This window comes from Oncorhynchus gorbuscha, linkage group LG14, assembly GCF_021184085.1.
Source record: "Oncorhynchus gorbuscha isolate QuinsamMale2020 ecotype Even-year linkage group LG14, OgorEven_v1.0, whole genome shotgun sequence".
Taxonomy (NCBI): domain Eukaryota; kingdom Metazoa; phylum Chordata; class Actinopteri; order Salmoniformes; family Salmonidae; genus Oncorhynchus; species Oncorhynchus gorbuscha.
Window position 1 is genome coordinate 72,954,798 of NC_060186.1, and position 24,000 is coordinate 72,978,797.

Genomic DNA, 24,000 nt, shown 5'->3' on the forward strand with positions numbered 1-24,000 from the left:
TTATTTAACCAGGTAGGCTAGTTGAGAACACCTTTATTTAACCAGGTAGGCTAGTTGAGAACACCTTTATTTAACCAGGTAGGCTAGTTGAGAACACCTTTATTTAACCAGGTAGGCTAGTTGAGAACACCTTTATTTAACCAGGTAGGCTAGTTGAGAACACCTTTATTTAACCAGGTAGGCTAGTTGAGAACACCTTTATTTAACCAGGTAGTCTAGTTGAGAACACCTTTATTTAACCAGGTAGGCTAGTTGAGAACACCATTATTTAACCAGGTAGGCTAGTTGAGAACAAGTTCTCATTTACAATTGGTAGGCTGTTGAGAAGATAAACCAGGTAGGCTAGTTGAACAGACACCTTTAGTTAACATGGAGTTGAAACAATTAATTCAATAACCAGTAGAAAAAAAACCAGGGGAGTCTATAACACCTTTATTTAAAAGGCATGAGGAGGTAGGCGAGAACACAATTTAAATTAACACAGGTAGGATAAATGATCAGATGGTCATGTACAGGTAGAGATATTGGTGTGCAAAACACCTTTATTTAACCAGTAAACTAAATAAAAACAGTTTATTTAAAAGGTAGGCTATTTGAGAACACCTTTATGTAACCAGGTTGGCTGTTCAGAACACCTGATGTTTGACCAGGTGGTGAGTTGAGATAAACCTCTCCAACCAGGTGATTTTTGAGAACACCTTTAGTTAACCAGGTAGGCAGAGTTGAGAACACCTTTATTTAACTTTAGGGATGATAGTTGAGATACACCTTTATTTAACCAGGTAGGCTGGTTGTTGCACCTTTATTTAACCAGTGAACTGAGTTGAGAACACCTTTACCTAACCAGGAGTCTGTTGAGATGACCTGGAGCCAGGTGGGTTGGAACACCTTTATTTAACCAGGTAGGCTAGTTGAGCATACAAGTTCTCATTTACAATTGGCCTGGCCAAGATATAAGGTGAACAGACACAAAACACATGGATGGCACTGTGATAAACTGCATCCAGTTTGCTGAGTAGAGTGTTGGAAGCAATTTTGCAAATGACATGAGGAGGTCGAGGATCGGTACAATTTTCAAATTAACTGGAGTGATAAATGATCAGATGGTCATGTAAGGAGAGATATTGGTGTGCAAATAGAGCAGAACTCTAAATTTTAAAAACAGTGTTTGATATGGGTCTGTGAAAAGAGTTTGCTCTTTAGCAAGACACCTATGTACATAGATGTCCAAATATTCAAGGTTAGCTCCAGATGGTGATGTTTGAAGTTGGTGCAGGCAGATAAAAGTCTCCAAATGCATGCATTTGATTTTACTAGCGTTTAAGAGCAGTCACAGGCAGGCAGGAAGGAGTGTTGTATGGCATTGAAGCTGTTTGGAGCTTTAGGGATGATCAGTGTACACCTGCTGGAGCTGAAAGTGCTAGGATGGGTGTTGCCATCGGTGGATCAGTGAACTGAGATAAGGCGGAGCAACCTAGCATGGACTTGTAGATGACCTGGAGCCAGTGGGTCTGGCGACGAATTGAACCCTAAGGCACCCCCATAGAGACTGCCAGAGGACCGGACAGCATGCTCTCCGATTTGACAGACTGAACTCTGTCTGCAAAGTAATTGGTGAACCAGGCAAGGCAGTCATCTGAAAAACCGAGGCTACTGAGTCTGCCGATAAGAATATGGTGATTGACAGAGTCGAAAGCCTTGGCAAGGTCGATGAAGACGGCTGCACAGTACTGTCTTTTATCGATGGCGGTTATGATATTGTTTAATACCTTGAGTGTGGCTGAGGTGCACCCGTGACCGGCTCGGAAACCAGATTGCACAGCGGAGAAGGTACGATGGGATTCGAGATGGTCAGTGACCTGTTTGTTGACTTGGCTTTCGAAGACCTTAGATAGGCAGGGCAGGATGGATATAGGTCTGTAACAGTTTGGGTCCAGGGTGTCTCCCCCTTTGAAGAGGGGGATGACTGCGGCAGCTTTCCAATCCTTGGGGATCTCATACGATATGAAAGAGAGGTTGAACAGGCTGGTAATAGGGGTTGCGACAATGGCGGTGGATAGTTTCAGAAATAGAGGGTCCAGATTGTCAAGCCCAGCTGATTTATACGGGTCCAGGTTTTGCAGCTCTTTCAGAACATCTGCTATCTGGATTTGGGTAAAGGAGAACCTGGAGAGGCTTGGGCGAGGAGCTGCAGGGGGGGGGGCGGAGCTGTTGGCCGAGGTTGGAGTAGCCAGGCGGAAGGCATGGCCAGCCGTTGAGAAATGCTTGTTGAAGTTTTCGATAATCATGGATTTATCGGTGTTGACCGTGTTACCTAGCCTCAGTGCAGTGGGCAGCTGGGAGGAGGTGCTCTTGTTGTCCATGGACTTCACAGTGTCCCAGAACTTTTTTGGAGCTGGAGCTACAGGATGCAAACTTCTGCCTGAAGAAGCTGGCCTTAGCTTTCCTGACTGACTGCGTGTATTGGTTCCTGACTTCCCTGAACAGTTGCATATCGCGGGGACTGTTCGATGCTATTGCAGTCCGCCACAGGATGTTTTTGTGCTGGTCGAGGGCAGTCAGGTCTGGAGTGAACCAAGGGCTATATCTGTTCTTAGTTCTGCATTTTTTGAACGGAGCATGCTTATCTTAAATGGTGAGGAAGTTACTTTTAAAGAATGACCAGGCATCCTCAACTGACGGGATGAGGTCAATGTCCTTCCAGGATACCCGGGCCAGGTCGATTAGAAAGGCCTGCTCACAGAAGTGTTTTAGGGAGCGTTTGACAGTGATGAGGGGTGGTCGTTTGACTGCGGTTCCGTAGCGGATACAGGCAATGAGGCAGTGATCGCTGAGATCCTGGTTGAAGACAGCGGAGGTGTATTTGGAGGGCCAGTTGGTCAGGATGACGTCTATGAGGGTGCCCTTGCTTACAGAGTTAGGGTTGTACCTGGTGGGTTCCTTGATGATTTGTGTGAGATTGAGGGCATCTAGCTTAGATTGTAGGACTGCCGAGGTGTTAAGCATATCCCAGTTAAGGTCACCTAACAGAACAAACTCTGAAGCTAGATGGGGGGCAATCAATTCACAAATGGTGTCCAGGGCACAGCTGGGAGCTGAGGGGGGTCGGTAGCAGGCGGCAACAGTGAGAGACTTATTTCTGGAGAGAGTAATTTTCAAAATTAGTAGTTTGAACTGTTTGGGTATGGACCTGGAAAGTATGACATTACTTTGCAGGCTATCTCTGCAGTAGACTGCAACTCTTCCCCCTTTGGCAGTTCTATCTTGATGGAAGATGTTATAGTTGGGTATGGAAATCTCTGAATTTTTGGTGGCCTTCCTGAGCCAGGATTCAGATACGGCAAGGACATCAGGGGTAGCAGAGTGTGCTAAAGCAGTGAGTAAAACAAACTTAGGGAGGAGGCTTCTGATGTTGACATGCATGAAACCAAAGCTTTTTCGATCACAGAAGTCAACAAATGACGGTGCCTGGGGACATGCAGGGCCTGGGTTTACCTCCACATCACCCGCGGAACAGAGAAGTAGTAGTATGAGGGTGCGGCTAAAGGCTATCAAAACTGGTCGCCTAGAGCGTTGGGGACAGAGAATAAGAGGAGCAGGTTTCTGGGCATGGTAGAATATATTCAGGGCATAATGCACAGACAGGGGTATGGTGGGGTGCGGGTACAGCGGAGGTAAGCCAGGCACTGGGTGATGATGAGAGAGGTTGTATCTCTGGACATGCTGGTTGTAATGGGTGAGGTCACCGCATGTGTGGGAGGTGGGACAAAGGAGGTATCAGGGGTATGAAGAGTGGAACTAGGGGCTCCATTGTGAACTAAAACAATGATAACTAACCTGAGCAACAGTATACAAGGCATATTGACATTTGAGAGAGACATACAGCGAGGCATACAGTAATCACAGGTGTTGAATTGGGAAAGCTAGCTTAAACAGTAGGTGACGAGGCAACGTGGCCGACAGATAAAACAAACAAGCAGAATGGAGTACCGTGATTAATGGACAGTCCAGCGTGCATCAGCTATGTAGCCAAGTGATCAGTGTCCAGGGGGCAGGGGGCAGCGGTGGATGGGGCAGGGAAGCTGGACTGGCGAGTGTTATCCAGGTTAAAAAACCAACAATAGCTTGTAGCTAGTTAGCTGGTTAGCTTCTGGAGGTTCATGAGTGTGTTCTAAAAATTAAAATAATTGCGATTCCGTATCACATTGGGTGAGGCAGGTTTCCGGAAGGTATAAACAAATTAAAAAATCGGAAAGAGATAGAAAGTACATATGGGTCCAGTGAGTGTTTGGGACGCAGCGATGCAGACGGTTAGCAGGCCTGTGCTAACAAGCTAACAGTTAGCAGGCCGGGGTAAACAAGGTAGCAGTTAGCGGACCTGTGCTAAACAAGCTAGCAGTTAGCAGGCCGAATTAGCAAGCAAGGTGATAGCAAGGGCTAGAGAGTTAGCCTTTGGGGGACGTCGCGATGGGGTGAGTCTGTTTATTCCTCTTCATGTGGTGACATCGATAAACCGGTCTTGGGCCCGGGTATTGTAGCCCAGGAGTATGCTACGGTGGTAAGCACAGGTGCTCTGGCCGGGCTGGCTTCAAGCTAAGTGGGTGGAAACGCTAGCCAGGAGTAATCATCCGGGGTTGCGGATTAGCTCGGTAGCTAGTTGTGAAGATCCAGCTGAAAAATTTTCCGTTTGCGGTGGGAATCCGGGGATAAAAAATAAATAGGTCCGTTATGCTCTGGTTAGCGTCGCATTGTTCGAACTGGCGAGAGCTTTCCGAGCTAAAGGTTAGCTGATGACCGGTTAGCTGAAGACCACTAGCATAGCTGGTGGTTAGCTGGCAAGCTTCAGTTGAGGGGGTTCCGGTTCCGAAGTAAATATAAATACTTTAGGAAAAGTAGCTACATTGGGTGAGGCGGGTTGCAGGAGAGTATTTGGAAGCTTAGGTTTAGCAAAATGTTTTTAAAGATATGCGAAGAAAAATATGTAAAACGAAAAAGAAACGATATACAGGGGACACGATACGACAGGACGACTTACTGCTACGCCATCTTGGTTTGAAGTGTGTGGACCATGTTAATTCCTTAGTGATGTGGACACCGAGGAACTTGAAGCTCTCGACCCGGTCCACTACAGCACGGTCGATGTGGATAGTGGCATGTTCGACCCTCTGTTCCACACTTTGCTGCCGAGGCTACCGAAGGCTACCGAAGGCGACAGAGACAGAGAGAGAGCTGTGAAGGTATTTAGGGGTGTCTCTGGAGGTGATATGGAGCCTAGCTTTGTGTCTGAAAAGCTGCCTGGCATATCGATCCCACGGCCCTGTGATCTTTCATTACTCATCTGGTCAGAGCAGGCGTCTCATCAATCACACTGACTAACAGACTAACAGATTCAGACGTACACAGAGGAAATGAGAAAATAGCCGCAGGCTTGACGTCTTTCTCTAGACAAAGTTTATAGTTTTGATCTGTGAGAGGAGTGTCATCCTGTCTGTCAGTTTAACCTTGCTACTGATGAGTGTCAGATGCACTGGGATTTACAACAGTTACTCTGAGACTCATAGAGCTGATACCTTATACAGAGAAGAGAAGTGAATTGATCAGCTGGGATGTACAGTACACACAAAATGATCAAAAGTATTGCCGAACATCTCATTCCAAAATCATGGGCATTATTGTGGAGTTGGTCCCCACAATCCACTTGTCGGGGAAGCCTTTCCACTAAATGTTGGAACATTGTCGCGGGAACTTGCTGCCATATAGCCACGAGCATTAGTGAGGTTGGGTACTGATGTTGGGCAATTAGTCCTGGCTCGCAGTCTGCATTCCAATTAATCCCAAAGTTGTTTGATGTGGTTGAGGTCAGGGCTCTGTGCCGGCCAGTCAAGTTCTTCGAAACCGATCTCAACAAACCATTTCTGTATGGATCTCGCTTTGTGAACAAGAGCACTGTCATGCTGAAACAGGAAAGGCCTTCCCCAAACTGTTGCCACAAAGTTGGAAGCACAGAATGATCTAGAATGTCATTGTATGCTGTAGCATTAACATTTTTGGGGCTTAGCCCGAACAATAGAAAATAGTCCCAGACCATTTTTCCTCCTTCACCAAAATTTTTGCTACGCATTGGGGCAGGTAACGTTCTCCTGGCATCCGCCAAACCCAGATTCGTCTGTCAGACTGTCAGATGGTGAAGCTTGTTTCATCACTCCAGAGAAAGTGTTTCCACTGGTCCAGAGTCCAATGGTGGTGAACTTTACACCACTCCAGCCGACACTTGGCATTGTGCATGGTGGTCTTAGGCTTGTGTGCGGCTGCTCGACCATGGAAACTCATTTGATGAAGCTCCCAACGAACAGTTCTTGTGCTGATGTTGCTTCCAGAGGCAGTTTGGAACTCAGTGGTGAGTGTTGCAACCGAGGACAGACGATCGTTGGCGGTCCCGTTCTGTGAGCTTGTGTGGCCTACCAGTTCACGGCTGAGCCGTTGTTGCCCCTGAACATTTCCACTTCATAATAACAGCACTTCCTGTCGACAGGGGCAGCTCTAGCGAGGTAGAAATCTGACGAACTGACTTGTTGGAAAGGTTGCACCCTATATCGGTGCCATGTTGAAAGTCACTGAGCTCTTCAATAAGACCATTATACTGCAAATATTTGTCTATTGAGATTGCATGGCTGTGTGCTCAATTTTATACACCTGTCAGCAACGGGTGTAGCTGAAATAGCCAAATCCACTAATTTGAAGGCGTGTCCATATACTTTTGTGTATATATAGTGTATGTGAACAACCAATTTAAATTTGACATCCTGTCTCTAAGAGGGACAACAACACTACTTGACAAAATAACAAAGTAGTAGTGAAATGTGAAATTCAGTGGCATATCTATGGTGCCAACACACATCCACCAAGGCTAGTCTGATCCTGAATTTACTCATAAATTTCCATCCTGTGAGAGACGCAGACTCTGTCTCGATCTTTAAGTCTTTATTGAAGACTCATCTCTTCAGTAGGTCCTATGATCGACTGTATTCTGGCCCAGGTGTGTGAAGGTGAACAGAAAGGCACTGGAGCAACGAACTGCCCTTGCTGTCTCTGCCTGGCCGGTTCCTCTCTCTCCACTGGGATTCTCTGCCTCTAACCCTATTACAGGGGCTGAGTCACTGGCTAACTGGTGCTCTTCTGTACCGTCCCTAGGAGGGGTACGCCACTTGAGTGGGTTGAGTCACTGATGTGATCTTCCTGTCCAGGTTGGTGCCCCCCTTTGGGGGTGATGCTGGTCATTTTTGAACATCTTGGCCATGTTCTGTTATTATCTCCACCCGGCACAGCCAGAAGAGGACTGGCCACCACACGTAGCCTGGTTCCTCTCTAGGTTTCTTCCTAGGGTTCCGCCCTCCCTCCCTCCCTCCCTCCCCCTCCCTCCCTCCCTCCCTCCCTCCCTCCCTCCCTCCCTCCCTCCCTCCCTCCCTCCCTCCCTCCCTCCCTCCCCTACTAAAGGTAATGTGAAGTCATGCATTTGCAACAGAGCTGCTTTGGAACACAGCCATCTGTCCACCATGTTGTCGAAGAGAAATGTAAAGTTAAAAAAAACAGACACTGTGTTTCTCTTTGAACTGTTTTCATTGTGGACCATGAACATGTAGATCAAGTGGACTTGCATAGGGCTGGGGCCAGAACCAGGGTGAAACAACGGAATTATCTCTCTCGCTCGCTCTCTCGCTCTCTAAAGAAGATGGCAGACTCAGCGCATGCTATATTACCTTTCCCAGAGTGCATTGGTGTCGGGGTTGTTTGACTGAAAGCCACATCTCCCCTTGGAACCCTCAGATCATGTTTGGAGTGTCAGCACCGCAGTTCCTCTTTGTTTGTGTTTGAGACACGTTCTTGTAAACAACGTGTTTGTATGTGTGACTCTAAGAGCATAAGGTCTCTGTCGCGATAGCGTCAGACAACATGGCTGGAGAGTGCGTGGGAATGTTTCAGGAGGATAGAGAAAAGGATGGTTGGCTGCCAAACAACATCTTCAATTATTGATCAACACGGTGCACAAATCCCATGTCCCAGTTCCATAATATCCTCTATGTCAACACCGGAGTGGCACTGCTGTCACAGCCAATATTAACACTCAGTCACATGACAAAGGCCTAGTTTCATTCTATATGAGTGATATTTAGCTGATGATCATACAAATGGACTGCCATCACTTTTCTACCTCAATAAAAATGGACTGCCATCACTTATCTACCTCAATACCAATGGACTGCCATCATTCATCTACCTCAATACCAATGGACTGCCATCACTCATCTACCTCAATACCAATGGACTGCCATCACTCATCTACCTCAATACCAATGGACTGCCATCACTCATCTACCTCAATACCAATGGACTGCCATCACTCATCTACCTCAATACCAATGGACTGCCATCACTCATCTACCTCAATACCAATGGACTGCCATCACTCATCTACCTCAATACAAATGGACTGCCATCACTCATCTACCTCAATACAAATGGACTGCCATCACTCATCTTCCTCAATACAAATGGACTGCCATCACTCATCTACCTCAATACAAATGGACTGCCATCACTCATCTACCTCAATACAAATGGACTGCCATCATTCATCTACCTCAATACCAATGGACTGCCATCACTCATCTACCTCAATACAAATGGACTGCCATCACTCATCTACCTCAATACCAATGGACTGCCATCACTCATCTACCTCAATACAAATGGACTGCCATCACTCATCTACCTCAATACCAATGGACTGCCATCACTCATCTACCTCAATACAAATGGACTGCCATCACTTATCTACCTCAATACCAATGGACTGCCATCACTCATCTTCCTCAATACAAATGGACTGCCATCACTCATCTACCTCAATACCAATGGACTGCCATCACTCATCTACCTCAATACCAATGGACTGCCATCACTCATCTACCTCAATACAAATGGACTGCCATCACTCATCTACCTCAATACAAATGGACTGCCATCATTCATCTACCTCAGTACAAATGTCAAGTCAGTATAACATGGATCATACAGTGATGTCTTCTGAAACAGCTGCACAGGCTTTTATACAGTTAACGTTAGTATATTGCAATCTCTCTCCATATTTCCTTGGAGAGAAAAGAATATGAAAGAGTAATATTACAGAGACTGATGATATCACGCTCATGAGTAATAACCATGTCAATGCTGATCTTTTCCACTGAGGTACTGGAACCTCAATATAGACCAATACATCCTACACAAACACACACACATACATACACACACACACCAGGTCAACCGGCCCTGGGTGCCTCTCATCTTATCCCCCTGATATCACTGACGGTTCCAAAATTACACCCTATTCCCTACATTGTACAACACTGGCTCCGACGCTCATCAGATGTGGCAGGGCTTGCAAACTATACAGACTACAAAGGGAAGCACAGCCACGAGCTGCCCAGTGACACAAGCCTACTAGATGAACCAAATATCTTCTATGCTCACTTCGAGGCAAGCAACACTGAAGCATACATGAGAGCATCAGATGTTCCAGATGACTGTGTGATCAAATCAAATCAAATGTATTTATATAGCCCTTCTTAAATCAGCTGATATCTCAAAGTGCTGTACAGAAACCCAGACTAAAACCACAAACAGCAAGCAATGCAGGTGTAGAAGACTCATCTCTTCATCTCTCATCTCTTCATCTCTTCTCTTCTCTCATCTCTTCTAACCCTATTACAGGGGCTGAGTCACTGGCCTACAGGTGCTCTTTCATGCAGACCCTAGGATTGGTGCGTCACTTGAGTGGGTTGAGTCACTGATGTGATCTTCCTGTCTGGGATGGCGCCCCCCCTTGGGTTGTGCCGTGGCGGAGATCTTTGTGGGCTATACTCGGCCTTGTCTCAGGATAGTAAGTTGTGCTGTGGTTTGGCAAAGTGGGTGGGGTTATATCCTTCCTGTTTGGCCCTGTCCGGGGGTATCATCAGATGGGGCCACAGTGTCTCCTGACCCCTCCTGTCTCAGTCTCCAATATTTATGCTGCAGTAGTTTATGTGTCGGGGGGCTAGCGTCAGTTTGTTATATCTGGAGTACTTCTCCAGTCTTATCCGGTATCCTGTGTGAATTTAAGTATGCTCTCTCTAATTCTCTCTTTCTCTCTTTCTTTCTCTCTCTCGGAGGACCTGAGCCCTAGGACCATGCCTCAGGACTATCTGTCATGATGACTCTGTCCCCAGTCCACCTGGCCTGGCCGTGCTGCTGCTCCAGTTTCAACTGTTCTGCCTGCGGCTATGGAATCCTGACCTGTTCACCGGATGTCCTACCGGTCCCACACCATGTTGGCCATGTTGAGTTATAATCTCCACCCGGCACAGCCAGAAGAGGACTGTCCACCCCTCATAGCCTGGTTCCTCTCTAGGTTTCTTCCTAGGTTTTGTCCTTTCTAGGGAGTTTTTCCTAGCCAATGTGCTTCAACACCTGCATTGCTTGCTGTTTGGGGTTTTAGGCTGGGTTTCTGTACAGCACCTTGAAATATCAGCTGATGTACGAAGGGCTATTTTTATAAATTTGATGATGATGTGAAGCACGGTGGAAAAGCCTGACGGTAGAAAAACAACTGCTCCGCCTCCGACCGCAAGGCACTACAAAGGATAGTGCGTATTGCACAGTACATCACTGGGGCCAAGCTTTCTGGCATCCAGGACCTCCATTCCAGGCGGTGTCAAAGTAAGGTCCAAAAGAGTGCAAATAATCCAGCCAACCTAGTCACCCAGGGCCTCAACATCATGTTCTAAAACTGTTGTGAGCAGAACCTAAGCAATCAGCATTAACTACTAGCAAGTGATGGCATTCACAGCCGACCTCTCAGACGAGCTCCAGCTAGCCGTTTCTACACAATAGGATGCATGTTCTCTTGTCTGGAATGGGCTTTTCAATTACCCACAACTTTTTCCATCTGAATCAAAGTGGGGAGGCTCAAGCGGGTAATGGAATTCATTGTGCGATTGCAGCATTAAAAAGCCTGTCTGATTGCCTGGTACTGTATGCTGGATCTGAAGGCTCCTTGGAAGAGTGGGAGAGAGACTGAGAGGGAGGGAGAATGGGAGGGAGGGAGATTGGGAGGGAGGGAGGGAGATTGGGAGGGAGGGAGGGAGTTTGGGAGGGAGGGAGAGGGATAGGGAGGGAGGGAGGGAGTTTGGGAGGGAGGGAGGGGAGGGAGGGAGGGAGGGAGGGAGGGAGGGAGGGAGGGAGGGAGGGACAGTGTATGTTGAAGTGTTAGAGTTGTCAGGGAGGAGAGGAGTTGAGGGAAGAAGAGCAGGAGAGGTGAGGAAGATAGCAGAGGAGAAGATGGGAGGAGTGTGTGTTGTAACAGCCTCTCGGTGATTGCATGTGACGAGGAACCTATAGATTTGGATCATGCAGACAGCAGATAGAAATAGGTAATGGTGAGAAAAAAACAAATACAACCAAATACAGCCCTGCGCTGTCTAACATGGTCTATTTATTGACTATTGTTAGGTTGTTATGTTCAGAGTAAATAACTCAATGGACACTAGAGAAGCTTAACCAAGTTGAATTCTTCCCAAAGGGTCGATACAGCTGCATTCAGACATTACATGTATTAGTTATTTAGGCACTCCTCCTTCTCTCCAGTCCTTTCATCTGTTATGGTCCGACAGGAAGAGGAAGTGATTAATAAGCAATTCCTTCTCCCTTAAGGTCACCTGACCTCAACCCCTTGATGTCTAATCCAAAACTCTCCACCTGTATCACCTATAGTATTCCTGTGACTGCCTCCTGTCCACCCAGCACATTCCAAAGCCATGTGTCTCCTACAGTTAACCATTAACTTCTGATGTAACAACCATTCAGTATTACTCCTCAGATACTATAGTATTACTGATGTAACAACCAGTCTCTATCACTCCTCAGATACTATAGTATTGCTGATGTAACAACCAGTCTCTATCACCCCCCAGATACTATAGTATTACTGATGTAACAACCATTCTCTATCACTCCTCAGATACTATAGTATTACTACAACCAGTCTATCACCCCTCAGATACTATAGTATTACTGATGTAACAACCATTCTCTATCACTCCTCAGATACTATAGTATTACTGATGTACCAACCATTCTCTATCACTCAGATACTATAGTATTACTGATGTAACAACCATTCTCTATCACTCCTCAGATACTATAGTATTACTGATGTAATAACCAGTCTCTATAGTATTACTACAACCAGTCTATCACCCCTCAGATACTATAGTATTACTGATGTAACAACCAGTCTCTATAGTATTACTACAACCAGTCTATCACCCCTCAGATACTATAGTATTACTGATGTAACAAACATTCTCTATCACTCAGATACTATAGTATTACTGATGTATTACTGATACTATAGTATTACTGATGTAACAACCATTCTCTATCACTCCTCAGATACTAGATAGTATTACTGATGTAACAACCATTCTCTATCACTCAGATACTCAGATACTAGATAGTATTACTGATGTAACAACCAGTCTCTCTCATCACTCAGATACTATAGTATTACTGATGTAACAACCAGTCTCTATCACCCTCAGCCCCCATCAGATACTATATTACTGATGTAACAACCAGTATTACTGATGTAACAACCATTCTCTATCACTCAGATACTATAGTATTACTGATGTAACAACCAGTCTATCACCCCTCAGATACTATAGTATTACTGATGTAACAACCATTCTCTATCACCCTCAGATACTATAGTATTACTGATGTAACACTCAATCCAGTCTATAGTATTACTGATTAACAACCATTCTCAGATACTATAGTATTACTGATGTAACCAGTCTCTATCTGACAACCAGTCTCACCCCTCAGATACTATAGTATTACTGATGTAACAACCAGTCTCTTTCACCCCTCAGATACTATAGTATTACTACAACCAGTCTCTATCACCCCCAGATACTATAGTATTACTGATGTAACAACCAGTCTCTATCACCCCTCAGATACTATAGTATTACTGATGTAACAACCATTCTCTATCACCCCTCAGATACTATAGTATTACTGATGTAACAACCAGTCTCTATCACTCAGATACTATAGTATTACTGATGTAACAACCAGTCTCTATCACCCCTCAGATACTATAGTATTACTGATGTAACAACCATTCTCTATCACCCCTCAGATACTATAGTATTACTGATGTACCAACCATTCTCTATCACTCAGATACTATAGTATTACTGATGTAACAACCATTCTCTATCACTCCTCAGATACTATAGTATTACTGATGTAATAACCAGTCTCTATAGTATTACTACAACCAGTCTATCACCCCTCAGATACTATAGTATTACTGATGTAACAACCAGTCTCTATAGTATTACTACAACCAGTCTATCACCCCTCAGATACTATAGTATTACTGATGTAACAAACATTCTCTATCACTCAGATACTATAGTATTACTGATGTACCAACCATTCTCTATCACTCCTCAGATACTATAGTATTACTGATGTAACAACCATTCTCTATCACTCCTCAGATACTATAGTATTACTGATGTAACAACTATTCTCTATCACTCCTCAGATACTATAGTATTACTGATGTAACAACCATTCTCTATCACCCCTCAGATACTATAGTATTACTACAACCAGTCTCTATCACCCCTCAGATACTATAGTATTACTGATGTAACAACCAGTCTCTTTCACCCCTCAGATACTATAGTATTACTACAACCAGTCTCTATCACCCCTCAGATACTATAGTATTACTACAACCAGTCTCTATCACCCCTCAGATACTATAGTATTACTACAACCAGTCTCTATCACCCCTCAGATACTATAGTATTACTGATGTAACAACCAGTCTCTATCACCCCTCAGATACTATAGTATTACTGATGTAACAACCAGTCTTTATCACCCCTCAGATACTATAGTATTACTACAACCGGTCTCTATCACTCCTCAGATACTATAGTATTACTGATGTAATAACCAATCTCTATCACTCCTCAGATACTATAGTATTACTGATGTAACAACCAGTCTCTATCACCCCTCAGATACTATAGTATTACTGATGTAACAACCATTCTCTATCACTCCTCAGATACTATAGTATTACTGATGTAACAACCATTCTCTATCACTCCTCAGATACTATAGTATTACTACAACCAGTCTCTATCACTCCTCAGATACTATAGTATTACTGATGTAACAACCATTCTCTATCACTCCTCAGATACTATAGTATTACTGATGTAACAACCATTCTCTATCACCCCTCAGATACTATAGTATTACTGATGTAACAACCATTCTCTATCACTCAGATACTATAGTATTACTGATGTAACAACCAGTCTCTATCACTCCTCAGATACTATAGTATTACTGATGTAACAACCATTATCCATCACTCCTTAGATACTATAGTATTACTGATGTAACAACCACTCTCTATTACTCAGATACTATAGTATTACTTCTGATCTACTGTATCATGTCTCTAGTATATAAATTGTAAAAGTTTACTCCAGAATCCAACACTATATACACCAAAAGATACGTCCCTCATTACAACACCGAGACATCTGAACACCAACGTGCACAGAAATACCCATCTTTTTTTAGACTTTGTCTCAAAAGGATTTAGTGCCGAGGTATACTCTCTCTCTCTCTCTCTCTCTCTCCCTCTCCCTCCCTCTCCCTCTCCCTCTCCCTCTCCCTCTCCCTCTCCCTCTCCCTCTCCCTCTCCCTCTCCCTCTCCCTCTCCCTCTCCCTCTCTGTCTGTGTGGCATGTCCTGGGTAAGCTTTACCTGCAGCTATCTACATTCCCTGGCGTGATACTGTGTGAGTCACTAGCAACACATCAGTCCCTGGGCTGCAGGGGGCTTTATTATGGGTTTAAGAGGAGAGGGGACATACCGTACAGTGCTTATACAATCTTCTAGAACACACCACAACACGCAGTGACCATGATACAAGTTATAGCGCTTCACCGGTGATTCCTCGCGGTAGGTTTAATCACTTTTTAAGCAGTTAATTTTTACATGTTGCTGTGCTGTTATAAAACTCTGAGCTGTTGTTAACAAAGTGTTAATACAGTAAGCTACTTGGCTGGAGCCTCTGTAACTACGGAAACGCCAGTGCTTTTCTGTTTTTTGCTTTGCATAAGCAGTAGTCCTTAAACGGTCTATACCAATTTGAGAAAAATGGGTATTAACGGTTCTCTAGTCTATAATGAGGGAATTATTCAGAGCGTCCTAGAGCTCAGCCATTTAAATCGTCCATTTTATTAGATTATTAGACAAACTGGATAAGAAACAATGTGATAATTTCAGCTCGACCAAAACAAGCCTTGAACTAGCTGTTCAGAGACAGAGAGTGAGAGAGAGAGATGGAGAGAGAAAGAGTGAGCGAGAGGCGGAGAGAGAGAGTGATTAAAATTAGGCCTCTGAATCTTTACTCTCTTTATAAGAACCTGTCATTATTGCTGCCCAAATCATCAAGCAAAAAATATACCATTACAGCAGATGTTACTTGTACAGAAACATAGAAATAGAATGACTAGAACGACCACAACAGGATATTTATTTCCTATTTCTATGGTACTAACTAGCCTTACCAACAGCGTTTGTATAATATCAAGGCATAATACAAATAGATGCTTTAAAGATTTGAGGATTACAGAAATAAAACGGAATTAATAGTTTGCGTGACTCCAATTACTTCCATTCTTCGTTCTCATTATAAACCTATCAGCTCCAAAGAGCAGTCCCACAGAGCCCTGTCGGCCATGTCTCGGCCATGTCTCGACCATGTCTCGGCCATGTCTCGGCCATGTCTCGGCCATGTCTCGGCCATGTCTCGGCCATGTCTCGGCCATGTCTCGACCATGTCTCGACCATGTCTCGGCCATGTCTCGGCCATGTCTCGGCCATGTCTCGACCATGTCTCGGCCATGTCTCGACCATGTCTCGGCCATGTCTCGACCATGTCTCGGCCATGTCTCGGACATGTCTCGGCCATGTCTCGGCCATGTCTCGGCCATGTCTCGACTATGTCTTGGCCATGTCTCGACTATGTCTCGGCCATGTCTCGACCATGTCTCGGCCATGGTAGCTAGCTAATCTTCAACGTCCTACTGTGTGCTGTTGCACCGCGGCTGATCCTACAACAACATCAGCTTACTGTCCTAAAGGCTAAAGGATCCCTGAGGGTCTGGATAGTTGGGGAAGACCTTTGGTTAGACTTTAGTCTGGTCATTGCGCCCGCACACACATGCACACACACACACACACACACCAACGCACACACACACACATACACGCACACACACGCACGCACGTGCATGCACACACGCACACACACACACACACGCACACACACGCACGCACGCACGCGCATGCACACACGCACACACACACACACACACGCACAAACACGCACAAACACGCACACACATACGGACACGCATGTGCACACACACACACACACGTGCACTCACACACACACAGAGACAAGCACACACACATACTGTAATACTTGTACCCTTTTCTATTTGATTGAGCAGCAGCTGTCATTTTGAATAATTATCTAGAATGGATCATGGATGGATAATGGCTTTATTGAAGGCACTGTGTTTGGAGGTCTTGGGCTATCAATGAGCTAAGGTCATTCTTATATAACCTTTACGTAAGTCATTGAGAACCAATTCTATTCTACAACCATTTGCTGACATTTCCATTCAACCATTATAGGATGTAAATCCAGTGGAGAAAACAACTATTTTAAACACTGCCCGATTTTGCAAGTTTTCCTACTTACAAAGCATGTAGAGGTCTGTAATTTTTATCATAGGTACACTTCAACTGTGAGAGACGGAATCTAAAACAAAAATCCAGAAAATCACATTGTTTGATTTTTAAGTAATAAATTTGTATTTTATTGCATGACATAAGTTTGATCACCTACCAACTAGTAAGAATTCCGGCTCTCACAGACCTGTTAGGTTTTCTTTAAGAATCCCTCCTGTTCTCCACTCATTACTTGTATTAACTACACCTGTTTGAACTCGTTACCTGTATAAAAGACACCTGTCCACACACTCAATCAAACAGACTCCAACCTCCCCACAATGGTCAAGACCAGAGAGCTGTGTAAGAACATCAGGGTTACAATTGTAGACCTGCACAAGGCTGGGATGGGCTACAGGACAATAGGCAAGCAGCTTGCTGAGAAGGCAACAACTGTTGGCGCAATTATTAGAAAATGGAAGACATTCAAGATGACGGTCAATCACCCTCGGTCTGGGGCTCCATGCAAGATCTCACTTCGTAGGGCGTCAATGAGCATGAGGAAGGTGAGGGATCAGCCCAGAACTACACGGCAGGATCTGGTCAATGACCTGAAGAGAGCTTAACCATTAGTAACACACTATGCCGTCATGGATTAAAATCCTGCAGCACACGCAAGCTCCACCTGATCAAGCCAGCGCATGCTCCCCCTGCTCAAGCCCGTCTGAAGTTTGCCAATGACCATCTGGATGATCCAGAGGAGGAATGGGAGAAGGTCATGTGGTCTGATGAGACAAAAATAGAGCTTTTTGGTCTAAATTCCACTCGCTGTGTTTGGAGGAAGAAGGATGAGTACAACCCCAAGAACACCAACCCAACCGTGAAGCATGGAGGTGGAAACATCATTCTTTAGAGATGATTTTCTGCAAAGGGGATAGGACGACTGCACTGTATTGAGGGGAGGATGGATGGGGCCATGTATCGCGAGATCTTGGCCATAAACCTCCTTCCCTCAGTAAGATCATTGAAGATGGGTCATGGCTGGGTCTTCCAGCATGACAACGACCCAAAACACACAGCCAGGGCAACTAAGGAGTGGCTCCGTAAGAAGCATATCCTGGAGTGGCCTAGCCAGTCTTCAGACCTGATCCCAATAGAAAATCTTTGGAGGGAGCTGAAAGTCCGTATTGCCCAGAGACAGCCCTGAAACCTGAAGGATCTGGAGAAGGTCTGTATGGAGGAGTGGGCCAAAATCCCTGCTGCAGTGTGTGCAAACCTGATCAAGAACTACAGGAAACTTATGATCTCTGTAATTGCAAACAAAGGTTTCTGTACCAAATATGAAGTTCTGCTTTTCCGATGTATCAAATACTTATGTCATGCAAATGAATTACTTAAAAATCATACAATGCGCCTCCTAAGTGGCTCAGTGGTTAAGGGCGCTGTACTGCAGCACCAGCTGTGCCATCAGAGACTCTGGGTTCCCGCCCAGGCTCTGTCGTATCCGGCCGCGACCGGGAGGTCTGTGGGGCGACGCACAATTCGCCTAGCGTCGTCTGGGTTAGGGAGGGCTTGGCCGGTAGGGATGTCCTTGTCTCATCGCGCACCAGCGACTCCTGTGGCGGGCCGCTAACCAAGGTTGCCAGGTGCACAGTGTTTCCTCCGACACATTGGTGCGGCTGCCTTCCGGGTTGGATGCGCACTGTGTTAAGAAGCAGTGCGGCTTGGTTGGGTTGTGTATCGGAGGACGCATGACTTTCAACCTTCGTCTCTCCCGAGCCCGTACGGAAGTTGTAGCGATGAGACAAAATAGTAGCTACTAAAAACAATTGGAAACCACGAAATTGGGGAGAAAAAAGGGGAGAAAAAAATAAAATAATAATAAATAAATAAATACTAAATATAATAATAATAAATAAATGAATCATACAATGTGATTTTCTGGATTTTAAAATTACAGACCCCTACATGCTTTGTAAGTAGGAAAACTTGCTAAATCGGCAGTGTATCAAATACTTGTTCTCCCCACTGTATATACAGTACATCTCTTAAAATCTACAGAGAGACCTATTGGACATATCAGTGAAATTATTAGCCTGTGTTAAAATGGAGGGAATACTATGAATATTTGTGGCATTAATTTGTAAAATACAATTATATTTTACAATAAATTAATTTGTGATCTGTCAGGAATGAAAATATTTGCTGCTAACAACTTGGAGGCAATTTAAAACAGTTGAAGCTTGGCTGGAGAAAGACAGTCAGCTCTGATTTTAAAAAATGATTTGAATTCCTTCCTATCGAGGTTTCTGCATTTACCAAACCAGATGAAGTGAGGAGAGGCATTTTCCATCTTTTCGTCTTTGACCCCACTCCTCTTCTTTTCCTCCCTCCTCTCTCTCTCTCTCTCTCTCTCTCTCTCTCTCTCTCTCTCTCTCTCTCTCTCTCTCTCTCTCTCTCTCTCTCTCTCTCTCTCGCTCTCTCTCTCGCTCTCTCTCTCTCTCTCTCGCTCTCTCTCTCTGCTCTCTCTCTCGCTCTCTCGCTCTCTCGTTCCTGTTTCTCTCTCTCAGACACACATTCCTCTAGACTGTAAAGCAGCTGAAATCGGTGCATGGCCTTCATGTTGTGTGAACAGATGGCGAGGTTGGAGCAGTGTACATCCAACAGCTCGTTGCAACACGCTCACTTCAGAGATGAGGGGAGTCTTTAAGGAGAGACTGGCACTCAATCTGTTGGCTCAGTAGTATCCTTTCTTCATCCCTGTCTCCCTCTCTCCACAACATCACTGCTTTCACACCACATCAACATTCCTCTGCCACCTTTCCAAGGAAGTTTCTACAGTCGGTGGCCATCTTTTCTGATTATTATGTAAATAAGTAAACAACAACAACAGCATAAGGACGTCATGAGATATGAATGTTGGGATGCACAGCTGATTCACACAGGGTTTCCATGACACAGTGACACACGTGTCAGACAGACATGGTTTATTAACAATTAATTAAGATTCACTTCATTGTGAGAGAATTGTGTGACAGATATCTGTAGAAGACAAGGGGCGTACTATGTATGTATTATAGATGTGCCTCTGTTAGAAACGTACGATCTTATTCAACCATTTACATTGTGGGTCACGGTTTAGAAACATTACAACAGTTTAACTCTAGTCCTGGAGTCAGTCAATGAAGAACTTATCAGCTTAGAACCAGGGAGAAGCATCAGTAACTTAAATATTAGTTTAGAACCAGGGAGAAGCATCAGTAACTGAAATATTAGTTTTGAACCAGGGAGAAGCATCAGTAACTGAAATCAGTAGTTTAGAACCAGGGAGAAGCATCAGTAACTGAAATATTAGTTTAAAACCAGGAGAAGCATCAGTTAACTATCAGTTTAGAACCAGGGAGAAGCATCAGTAACTGAAATATTAGTTTAGAACCAGGGAGAAGCATCAGTAACTGAAATATTAGTTTAGAACCAGGGAGAAGCATCAGTAACTGAAATATTAGTTTAGAACCAGGGAGAAGCATCAGTAACTGAAATAACAGTTTAAAACCAGGGAGAAGCATCAGTAACTGAAATAACAGTTTAAAACCAGGGAGAAGCACCAGTAACTGAAATATTAGTTTAGAACCAGGGAGAAGCATCAGTAACTGAAATATTAGTTTAAGAACCAGGGAGAAGCATCAGAAATAACATCAGAAATAACAGTTTAAAACCAGGGAGAAGCACCAGTAACTGAAATATTAGGTTAGAACCAGGGAGAAGCATCAGTAACTGAAATAACAGTTTAAAACCAGGGAGAAGCATCAGTAACTGAACTATTAGTTTAGAACCAGGGAGAAGCATCAGTAACTGAAATATTAGTTTAGAACCAGGGAGAAGCATCAGTAACTGAAATATTAGTTTAACCAGAACCAGGAACCAGGGAGAAGCATCAGTAACTGAAATATTAGTTTAGAACCAGGGAGAAGCATCAGTAACTGAAATATTAGTTTAGAACCAGGGAGAAGCATCAGTAACTGAAATATTAGTTTAGAACCAGGGAGAAGCATCCAGTAACTGAAATATTAGTTTAGAACCAGGGAGAAGCATCAGTAACTGAAATATTAGTTTAGAACATCAGTAACTGAAATATTAGTTTAAACCAGGGAGAAGCATCAGTAACTGAAATATTAGTTTAGAACCAGGGAGAAGCATCAGTAACTGAAATATTAGTTTAAACCAGGAGAAGCATCAGTAACTGAAATATTAGTTTAAAGAAAGCATCAGTAACTGAAATATTTTAGAACCAGGGAGAAGCATCAGTAACTGAAATAGTTCAGTAACTGAAATATTAGTTTAGAACCAGGGAGAAGCATCAGTAACTGAATTATTAGTTTAGAACCAGGGAGAAGCATCAGTAACTGAACTATTAGTTTAGAACCAGGGAGAAGCATCAGTAACTGAAATATTAGTTTAGAACCAGGGAGAAGCATCAGTAACTGAAATATTAGTTTAGAACCAGGGAGAAGCATCAGTAACTGAAATATTAGTTTAGAACCAGGAGAAGATCAGTAACTGAAATATTAGTTTTGAACCAGGGAGAAGCATCAGTAACTGAAATATTAGTTTAGAACCACATCAGGTTTAGAGGGAGAAGCATCAGTAACTGAAATATTAGTTTAGAACCAGGGAGAAGCATCAGTAACTGAAATATTAGTTTAGAACCAGGGAGAAGCATCAGTAACTGAAATATTAGTTTAGAACCAGGGAGAAGCATCAGTAACTGAAATATTAGTTTAGAACCAGGGAGAAGCATCAGTAACTGAAATATTAGTTTAGAACCAGGAGAAGCATCAGTAACTGAAATATTAGTTTAGAACCAGGGAGAAGCATCAGTAACTGAAATATTAGTTTAGAACCAGGGAGAAGCATCAGTAACTGAGATAACAGTTTAAAACCAGGGAGAAGCATCAGTAACTGAACTATTAGTTTAAAACCAGGGAGAAGCATCAGTAACTGAACTATCAGTTTAGAACCAGGGAGAAGCATCAGTAACTGAAATATTAGTTTAGAACCAGGGAGAAGCATCAGTAACTGAAATATTAGTTTAGAACCAGGGAGAAGCATCAGTAACTGAACTATTAGTTTAGAACCAGGGAGAAGCATCAGTAACTGAAATATTAGTTTAGAACCAGGGAAAAGCATCAGTAACTGAGATAACAGTTTAAAACCAGGGAAAAGCATCAGTAACTGAGATAACAGTTTAAAACCAGGGAGAAGCATCAGTAACTGAACTATTAGTTTAAAACCAGGGAGAAGCATCAGTAACTGAACTATCAGTTTAGAACCAGGGAGAAGCATCAGTAACTGAAATATTAGTTTAGAACCAGGGAGAAGCATCAGTAACTGAAATATTAGTTTAGAACCAGGGAGAAGCATCAGTAACTGAAATATTAGTTTAGAACCAGGGAGAAGCATCAGTAACTGAAATATTAGTTTAGAACCAGGGAAAAGCATCAGTAACTGAGATAACAGTTTAAAACCAGGGAGAAGCATCAGTAACTGAACTATTAGTTTAAAACCAGGGAGAAGCATCAGTAACTGAACTATTAGTTTAGAACCAGGGAAAAGCATCAGTAACTGAAATAACAGTTTAAAACCAGGGAGAAGGGAAATTACTTGAACTACTACAGTAAGGAGTCACTGTAAATACACAGAGGCCCCTGAAAACCTGGCAATTTAGTAGTAAAACTAACAATGTAGTGCTGGATGTCATCTCCCTGCCGAGGGTTAGATAGGAGCACAGTGTAGACTGAATGGTTAGTCCCATGTGGCTCAGTTTGTAGAGCATGGCACTTGCAAAAGCTATAGGGCACACAGTAGTAGTCTAAAAAATAGCTTACGATGTGTAGCATGATGTAGTCCCCTAGTCGTGGAGCGCTGTCGATGCGAACCAGGATTCCATCCTTGATGGTGGTGCTGAAGCCCACAGCCAGACGGTCGGTACGCGTGCTGGGCCTCTCGTTGTTAGGCCACGTATACGTGATCAGACCCCCGCCCTTACCGAAGATATACGTGGTACCAGCTGCAGAGAGACAGGGAGAGATGTTTTAGAAAAAGTATATTGGTACATTTCAACTAATGTAGATAGCAAAATCAATGCCCAAGTTGAAAAACATCACCTCATGGAAAGAGAGAGAGGGAGAGAGGGGTTGAAAGGGAGAGAGAGAGAGAGAGAGATACTGAGAGAGAAAGAGAGAGAGATACTGAGAGAGAAAGAGAGCGAGAGACCGAGAGAGAAAGAGAGACCGAGAGAGAGAGAGACTGAGAGAGAAAGAGAGAGAGAGAGATACTGAGAGAGAAAGAGAGTGAGAGACCGAGAGAGAAAGAGAGGGAGAGACCGAGAGAGAGAGAGATACTGAGAGAGAAAGAGAGTGAGAGACCGAGAGAGAAAGAGAGCGAGAGACCGAGAGAGAAAGAGAGAGAGTGAGAGAGAGAGTGAGAGAGAAAGAGAGAGAGTGAGAGAGAAAGAGAGAGAGAGAGAGACAGAGAGACAGAGCAAGACACTGAAAGGGAAAAAGAGAGGTACAAGCTTCTCGGTCTAGAACACTACTACTTGGGATCAACCCATGACATGAATTGAAATTGGAATTGGCCACAGAAATCTGAATTTGAATTGAAATGGAATTAAAGGAAGTAGAATTGAATTAAAACCAATTCAAATAAATTCAACTGAGACATCTAACATATGAGTCTCATTCCTTTGACCAATACCTCAATACATTTACTATTTCAAATATTAGGTTGATGATAACTCTGTATTTTTGTCATGGCATGTTAGGTTGTTCCATTCCATTCTGGAGTGTTTTAACTTAATGCATTCTGGGATATATACAGTACGTGTATTTTTTAAATTTAATAACATCTAAGTGAATTATGAATTATTATAGACAACCTACACAATTATATGACAATATTTTCAGACCACTGTAATTATTTAAAACTTTAGAGAATTTGTTTTAAAAAATGAAATGTAAGAATATAACAACATAGTATTGGTAACTATAAATTCTGTCAGAAATAAATGTGATTTATGGAGTACATTATCCATTTGAATTTAAATGAATTAACAGCT

General features: G+C 43.6%; 1 protein-coding gene across 1 annotated transcript in view; it reads right to left on the reverse strand.

Moving 5' to 3' along the window:
• The window catches only part of LOC123995391 (neurexin-3-like), an 834,015-nt gene that overhangs the window by 168,602 nt on the left and 641,413 nt on the right, over positions 1-24,000 (reverse strand). The window contains exon 19 of the mRNA XM_046298964.1: positions 22,769-22,950. Within this exon, the coding sequence (XP_046154920.1) occupies positions 22,769-22,950 (182 nt within the window). The remainder of the gene's footprint in view (positions 1-22,768; positions 22,951-24,000) is intronic.